Source organism: Dromaius novaehollandiae, chromosome 22 (assembly GCF_036370855.1).
Source record: "Dromaius novaehollandiae isolate bDroNov1 chromosome 22, bDroNov1.hap1, whole genome shotgun sequence".
NCBI lineage: Eukaryota > Metazoa > Chordata > Aves > Casuariiformes > Dromaiidae > Dromaius > Dromaius novaehollandiae.
The window spans coordinates 10,867,976-10,875,689 of record NC_088119.1 but is presented as its reverse complement, the minus strand read 5'-3'; the positions used below and the strand labels follow the sequence as shown (position 1 = coordinate 10,875,689).

At 75.5% G+C, this 7,714-nt stretch overlaps 1 protein-coding gene across 1 annotated transcript; it reads left to right on the top strand.

The window, feature by feature from the left end:
* Positions 1-1,133: 1,133 nt before the first annotated feature.
* Positions 1,134-5,125, top strand: P3H4 (prolyl 3-hydroxylase family member 4 (inactive)). Its single transcript, XM_026115789.2, has 8 exons — positions 1,134-1,667; positions 3,419-3,568; positions 3,638-3,809; positions 3,871-3,999; positions 4,080-4,225; positions 4,305-4,388; positions 4,466-4,607; positions 4,677-5,125. Exons 1-8 carry the CDS (start codon positions 1,206-1,208, stop codon positions 4,688-4,690), a joined length of 1,299 nt encoding a protein of 432 aa, XP_025971574.2. The 5' UTR covers positions 1,134-1,205; the 3' UTR covers positions 4,691-5,125.
* The last annotated feature ends 2,589 nt before the right edge of the window (positions 5,126-7,714 follow it).

The following is a 7,714-nucleotide window of genomic DNA, read 5'->3' as shown; positions in this document are numbered from 1 at the left end:
CAGAGGCACCGCGCTGCTGATGGCAGAGCAAAAGTTTGGGCAAAGCGGCACCGGCTGCCCCAGGCCTGGACCCGTCCCCTCTGCGTCCCGAGGGACTCTCTGCGTTTCCGCTCGGTCAGATCCCCTCTGCCACGGGGAAGGAGGCAGCGCTGGGCCCCAGAGCACGGGGGGCTGGTGATGCCTCCCCCCACCACGGCCCCCTTCGCCCTGGGGCGCCCTGCAGCTCCCTGTGCACCGGGGGCTTTTCGGGGGCCAGGTGCAGCCCTGCGGCTGGGCAGCGCAGGGCGGCACGCGAGGCCTCGTCGCACAGCGCGCCCGGCTCCACTGCGCAGGCAGCGAGCTGCAGAGCCGGCGCCAGAGCCAGGAGCCCGGCCCGAGGCGGTGCCCTGGCTCCCGCCCCGGGGGACGGGACGTCGCTCGGCGCCCAGCGGCAGCGATGCTCTGGGCTGGGCCGGGGCCAGGGCGGCGTGCGAGGCTGGCCAGGGCAGCGCTGGGCCCGGCCTCTGGCACGGCGCACGGCCTTGCGGCCTCTGGCTTGGCAGGAGCCGGCAGGGAAACCCAGCGCTGCGCGCGGCCTGGCTGGGGGGTCCGGCCGGCCTCCCCGGGAGGTGCTCAGCACCGCACCACGTGCACCCCGGGAGGGCACGGTGCAGAGCAGGGCCTGGCATGGTGCGGCACCGCACGTGTCCCTGGGAATGTGCAGCACCGAGGGCACCCTGCGAGCGTGCAGCACCGTGCGCATCCCTGGGAATGTGCAGCACCGAGGGCACCCTGTGAGCGTGCAGCACCACGTGCATCCTGGGAATGTGCAGCACCGAGGGCACCCTGCGAGCGTGCAGCACCGTGCGCATCCCTGGGAATGTGCAGCACCGAGGGCACCCTGCAAGCGCGCAGCACCACGTGCATCCCGCAGAGGCGCAGCACGGAGGGGACCTCCGGAGCATGCAGCGCCCAGCACACCCCCGCCGATGCGCAGCGCCGAGCACACCCCCGCAGGGCGCAGCCGGAGCGCGCCGCGGGATCGCGCAGCGCCGAGCGCTTCCCTGCAAACGCGCAGCGCCGAGCGCGCCCCCGCCGGTGCGCGGCCCCGAGCGCCGAGCCGCACTAAGACCCTGCGAGCTCCGCGCACCGCCCCTTCCCCGCCGCCCGCCCCCGGCGGCGCTGCGCGGGCAGTGCGCGGGCAGTGCGCGGCGGCGGCGGCGGCGATGGGCGGCGCGGCGCTGGGGCTGCTGCTGGCGGCGGGGCTGTGCGCGGCGCAGTACGAGGAGTACAGCGTGCGCGGCTTCCCCGCGGCCGCGCTGGAGCCGCTGCAGCGCGCCTACGCGCGGGCGCTGGCGCAGTACGCGGGGGCGCGCTGGGCCGAGAGCGCGCGGGCGCTGGAGGCCAGTCTGCGCCTGCACCGGCTGCTGCGCGACAGCGAGGCGCACTGCCACCGCCGCTGCGCCGCGCCCGCCGAGCCGCCCGCGGAGCCGCCCGCGGAGCCGCCCGCGCCCGCCGAGTGGGAGCGCGAGCTGCAGCTCTTCGGGCGGCTGCTGCGCCGCGCCGCCTGCCTGCGCGCCTGCAAGCGCGGCCTGCCCGTCTTCCAGCTGCGCTACCCGCCCGCGCAGACGCTGCGCGACTTCCAGCGCCGCCTGCCCTACCAGTACCTGCACTACGCGCTCTTCAAGGTGAGCGGCGCGACGTGGCCGGCGGCTTCCTGGGCCGGGGGCGCGGGGAGGGGGGTCTGGCGGGGCCCGCGCACCTCCGTCCCGCGTCCCTCCGTCCCGCACCCCTTTGCTCTGCACCCTCCGCAGGGCACTTCCATCCTGCACCCCTCCATCCGGCGCCTCCATCCTGCATCCCTCATCCTGCACAGCTCCAGCCCCTGCCCCCCTCCAGCCCCCCAAATCCTGCCCCCCCGCCGTGTCCTGCTGCCATGTGCCCCCCAGCCTGCAGCCCCCGGCCGGCGTCCCCCCACCCGGCTCCTCCATCCCGGCCCTGCGCCGCGGCACGTCGGCCTCATCTGGGATGCATCAGGCAGGACCCGCGGGATGCGCCGGGGAAGGGGAGCCGCCGCGGCCCCCCCGGCTGCCCGGCCTCGCTGCTCCCCCCGCACGCGGCGACGGGGAGGTTTTCCAGGGACGTGCAAAGAGTTTCCCCGGGGCAGCAGCGGATCCGGGCCGGCCGGGAGCCCCCTCGGCGCCCCTCACCGTGGCCTCGCCGGGGCCGTCCACCCACAACGCGTCCCCTGGAGCGGCCGGCGTGTGTGGGCGTGCGGCGGCGGGGCGCGTGCCGTGCCCGGCGTGGACGGAGAGCTGCTGCCGGCCTTTTCCTCTCCCTCCCCTTCCTCCTCCTCCTCCTCCTCCCGGCCCCTTCCCCACGGCAGCCCCCGGGAGGTGGAAGTGCCACGTCCCCCGGCCGCGGCCGAGCGCCGGCTTTGGCAGCCAGCGCCGCCGGGACCCCGCTCGCCGGGCTGGGGGAAAGGGCCGACGTCGCCCGCCGCAGGACCGGGCAGGGGACACCCGGCTCCAGGGACGCGTTTGCGCGGTCCTGTGCGGCTCCGGGGGAGACGCTGGCTCCGATCCCGCGCCGGGAGCGGATACTTGCCGTGGGCAGGAGGACGGGGCCCGGCGAGCGGGAGCGCTGCCAGCGGGACGGCTGCCAGCCCAGCTCCCACGAGCCTCGCGCCCGCGGGTGCCTGCTCACGCGTGCACGGGGGGTTTTGCCACTGGGGATTAAAGGGGGAAGGGAACCTTTGCAAGGGGACAAACGCTTCTCCCGGCAGCGCTGCCCGGGGCTCCCTGCCGGCCCCCTCCTCGCCGGCCCCGCGGCACAGCCTCGGGCTCCTGCATCCCGGGCAGCAGCTGGAGGATGCCAGCGCCCACGTTGCGCTTCCAGCTTCGGTGCCGCTGGGGCTTCTCGCCTTCCCCGGTGCCTCCTCGCGCCGAAGCACTGCCGGGGGCCGGGGACGCGGGGCAGCACGGGTCTGGGAGCAGGCGTGATCCCGCGGGACACGTGTCGGGGAGAAGCCCTTCCTGGTGTGCGGTGCGGATGCGGAGGGGGGTTTCCGATGTGCGCTCCGGGGCGACCTCTCCTTCGAGTGGGATTTGCCCTGTTGGGGGGTTTCTCCTCTCCTCAGCCCCGAGCGAGCTGGGAACGCGCGTTTGCAGGGTCGCGAGAGCATGTGGCTGGCCGGGTGCCGCCTGGCCGTGGCACGGGCGCCCCGCTCCCCTGGCAGTGGCGCGGGACAGCGTGTCCTAGTTCCTTAATGCGTTTTCCTCTCGGTTGCCCTGGCCGAAGCCCATCTGAGGAGCAGCTCGTTTCTCGCCCCGCTCCCCTGGGCGGGATGGACGTGGCGCCGGGGCCGGGCGCGAGCGGAGGCGCGGGAGGAGCCGCCGCCGCCGGCCGAGCCCCCGAGCCCCTCTCCGTCCCCCCCCAGTCCAACAAGATCGAGAAGGCTGTGTCCGCGGCTCACACCTTCCTGCAGAAGAACCCCAAGCACGAGATGACCCTCAAGTACCTCAACTACTACCGCACGATGCTGGACGTGGACGAGTACCTGGTCGACCTGGAGGCGCAGCCCTACGAGGTGCGACGGGGCTGCGGGGACGGGTCCCGCTCGCGGCCGGGTCTGAGCGGCGCCCGCCCCTCCTCGCAGCCCATCTTCGTGCGCGCGGTGAAGCTCTACAACAGCGGCGATTTCCGGAGCAGCGCAGCCGACATGGAGCAGGCGCTGGCCGAGTACTACCAGGCCTACGAGAACTGCCTGGCGGGCTGCGAGGGCTCCTACGAGCTGCAGGAGTTCAAGGACTTCTACCCGGCGATCGCAGGTGGGGCCGGGGCGGGGGCGGCGGGGGCCGGCGGGCGCGCGGCGCTGACCTCTCTCCGCAGACCGCTTCGCCAGCGTGCTGCGCTGCAAGGTGGACTGCGAGGCCGAGCTCACCCCCAACGTGGGCGGCTACTTCGTGGAGAAGTTCGTGGCCACCATGTACCACTACCTGCAGTTCGCCTACTACAAGCGTGAGTGGCCGGGCGGGAGGGGGTCCCGGCAATCCCGGCGGTCCCGGGGCCCCGGCCCACGCGGGCGCTCGCTGCCGCAGTGAACGACGTGAGGAACGCGGTGCAGAGCGTCTCCAGCTACATGCTCTTCGACCCCGGCGACGCCGTGATGCAGCAGAACCTGGTCTACTACCGCTTCCACCGCCAGCGCTGGCGCCTGCAGGAGGAGGACTTCCAGCCCCGGCCGGTGAGCGCCGCGGCGGGGACCGGCCCGGCGGGCCGCGGTGGGTCCAGGCTCACGCCGCCCCCGCCCTGCCCGTCCCCAGGAGGCCGTGCGCTACCACAACCAGACGGCCGCGCAGAAGAAGATGCTGGACTTCGCCCAGCAGTACCTGCAGGCTGACGACGAGGTGGGTCCCGTCTGCCCCGGGGCGGCGCCGCGGGTCCGGCCGCGGCCGACGCTCCCCCCTCCGTGTCCCCGCTGCAGATGGAGGTGGACGGCGGCGAGGAGCCGGACGCCCGGGACCTGCCCTCGGACGGCGAGTTCGAAGGCGACGGCGACTACGAGGAGGGTTTCGTGGCCGAGTGGTGGCAGGAGCCCCAGACCAAGGGGGACAAAGCCGACGAAGGTGGGTGGCCCCGGGGCGGCGGGGCGCGGGGGCGGCTGCCCCGCTCCTAACGGCGCTCCTGCCTTGCAGAGACCCTGCGGTGAGCGAGGCCAAGGGGGGTCCGTGGCCCGGCAGCCGGGCTCCGGGCCCCCGCGCGGACCCTCGCACTCGCCGGGACGGGGGGCCCCGGCCGCCCGGGTGCTGCGCCCCTTCCCGGCGCGGAGCACCCACACCGCCGTGTGCCCCTACCTCCACGAGCCGCCGAGCACCGGCACCGCTGCGTGCCCCCGCCTCCCCGGGCCGCGGCCGGGCTGCTCCGGGCGGCCTCTCCCCACCGCCGTTTTGTGCTGGGGGGGCTGCGAAGGGGGCCGGGTGCCGACGGAGAGGCCGCGGCGCCGATGCCGCCTGTGCCTTGGGTGTCCTCCACCCCAGCCCGCCGTAGCCTTAAGCTCCGTTAATTTAATACTTCCCATCTCGCACGGTTGCTTTTTTTATTTACTGGTGCTGAACTTTGAATAAAATCCGGACCGGTGTTTTCACGGCTGCCTCCGCCCTGGGGCTCCCCGCGGCTGAGCACGCCGCCCCCCCCCCCGGTGTGTGCGGGAGCCGGGAGCCCGGGCGGGAGAGGCTGCGGCGCTTGGGGTGGGGGGGCCTGCCTCGCCCCATGCCTGGTCCTGGGGGTTATTGGGGGGGGGGGGGGTGCATCACCCTACAGCTGCTCCCGGGGGTGGGGGCATGCATCGCCCTGGGGGTGTTTGGGGTGGGGGGGCCTGCCTCGCCCCATACCTGGTCCTGGGGGTTATTTGGGGGGGGGGGGCGTGCATCACCCTGCGGCTGCTCCCGGGGGTGCATGCATCGCCCTGGGGGCGTTTGGGGTGGGGGGACCTTGCATCACCCTGCAGCTGCTCCCCGGGGGGGGGGGGCATGCATCGCCCTGGGGGCGTTTGGGCTGGAGGGTCCCCGGGGGGCTGGGGCCGACGCAGCCATCGCAGCCCCGGGCTGGAAAGGCAGCCGGTGCCAGCAGCGCTGTGGGGCCGGGCTGGCGCCGGGTGCCGCAGCCGGGAAGCGCCCCGGCCCCGCTGCCCGCCGTGCCGACAAGCCCGCGCCTGCCCACCCGGGGCGTCAGCGCGGCCGCCCCGCTCCTCCCTGCTGAGCCCGGCGCATTTTTGCTCCCTTTGGAAGTTGGCTCCGAGGACTGAAACCGAGAGGCTGAATCATAGCGTTCGCCCTCGGGCTGGGCCGGGCCGGGGCGGCGGGAGGCTGCCGGCGCCCTCCCTGCCCGGCTCCCGGGCGCAGCCCCGGCGGCTCCCGGGGGCTCCGGCGGGCCGCGGGCGGGGAAGGGGGGCTGCGGGCTGCAGCGCCCCGGAGCCCTCCCGGCCCAAAGGCTCCCCCGGGCGGGCGGCGGCGGGGACGGAGGTGGCGAGCCGCGTCCCCCCCGCGGGCCACCCCGGCCGGGCAGCCGAGCACCGCCGGCCGCAGGGCCATCGGCGGGGGGGCCCGGGGCTCCCGGCAGTGCTGCCTCCGTGGGGCAGGGGCGGTCGTGCAGCCTGAGCCCGTCGTCCTGCTGCTGCCGCACGCGGGACATCCTGGGAAAGCAGGGGCATATCCTGGGAAAGCAGGGACGTCCCAGGAATGCAGGGACGTCCCAGGAATGCAGGGGCGTCCCGGGAGTGCAGGGACGTCCTGGGAATGCAGGGAGGTCCTGGGAATGCAGGGACATCCCGGGAAAGCAGGGGCGTCCCGGGAATGCAGGGACGTCCTGGGAATGCAGGGAGGTCCCAGGAAAGCAGGGAGGTCCCGGGAAAGCAGGGACATCCCGGGAGAGGCGGGATGTCCCGGGAAAGCAGGGACATCCTGGGAAAGCAGGGACGTCCCGGGAAAGCAGGGAGGTCCTGGGAAAGCAGGGACATCTTGGGAAAGCAGGGACGTCCCGGGAATGCAGGGATGCCCCAGGGAAGCAGGGACGTCCCGGGAATGCAGGGAGGCCCCGGGAGAGGCGGGAGGGGCGGGGGGGCCTCCCGCCGGCGCTGCCCGGGCCCGGGGGCGGGCGGTGACCCTGCCGCCTCGGCCGGCCCCGCGGAGCTCCCGGAGCTGCTCCGTGCCGGGAAGCCCCTCCGCGGGCTGCAGCCGGCTCCCCCCGGGGGGGTGCGACAGGCAAGCGAAGATGCGGAAGAGCATCCAGATGTGCGGGTGGGGGCGGCGGCGCAGATGTGCACAGCTGGCGCGGGGGCGCCGGGGGGGGGTCCCTTCGGGTTGCGGGGGGGGGGACGCAGGGTGCCTCCTCCCAGCCCTGTCCCCGGTGACGCCGAGGGTGACACAGCTGCGCCCCGGGGCCGCGGGCGAGGACAGGACAGGCCTGGCCGGACCAGTCCTGCCGGGGCCGGGGCGGCCGTCGCCTGCTCCGCGGCACGTCTGGGCGCCGCTCCCCCCCCGCAGCCCCCCGCCTCGGTTTCCCCATCCCGGCCGCGCCGGGACCCTTCCCGGCTCCGGGCGGCTCGGTGCAAACGCGGTGAAGGACGCAGGAACCGCGGCCCGGATCGGGGCTGCGCCGCGCGGCTGCGGGGCTGTAGCTGCGGCTCGGCCGCCCCGCGGGACCCCCGGCTCCCCCCTCGGCCTTGCCCTGCTGGGGCGACCGGGGGGCCGGGCACCTTCCTCGGGGGGCCCCGCACCGCCCTGAACGTGATGGGGGGCCCCGGCTGCCCCCTGCCCCGGGGGTCCCCCCTGGCCCACCCCCCTGCCCCAAGGAGGGGGGGCCCTGCACCCCCCTGTACGTGGTGGGGGGGCCCTGGCTGTCCCTGCCCCGGGGGTCCCTGCACCCATGCGCCTGCCCCGGGGGTCCCCCCTGCCCCACACCCCTGCCCCAAGGAGGGGGGGCCCCTGCACCCCCCTGTACGTGGTGGTGGGGGTCCCTGCCCCCCCCCCGCCCAGGTGGGAGCCCCAGGCCCTGCCCCCTCCCCAGGTGAGGGGTCCCAGGCCCCGCCCCCTGCCCAAGCCCCGCCCCCCGCCCGTGAAGGGGTCCCGGGCCCCGCCCCTTCGCCGCCGGCCTCGCCGGGCCCCGCCCCTGCTGACGTCACCCAGGTGCGCATTTTTCCCCCCCACTCGCCCCCGCGGACACGCCCTGCCCCGCC

Excerpts from the sequence above, each read along its gene's own strand:
- P3H4 (XM_026115789.2), top strand. The coding sequence starts at position 1,206 with ATGGGCGGCGCGGCGCTGGGGCTGCTGCTGGCGGCGGGGCTGTGCGCG. Across the intron at positions 1,668-3,418 it reads TGCACTACGCGCTCTTCAAG|TCCAACAAGATCGAGAAGGC; the intron begins GTGAGCGGCGCG and ends GTCCCCCCCCAG. Across the intron at positions 3,569-3,637 it reads TGGAGGCGCAGCCCTACGAG|CCCATCTTCGTGCGCGCGGT; the intron begins GTGCGACGGGGC and ends CCCTCCTCGCAG.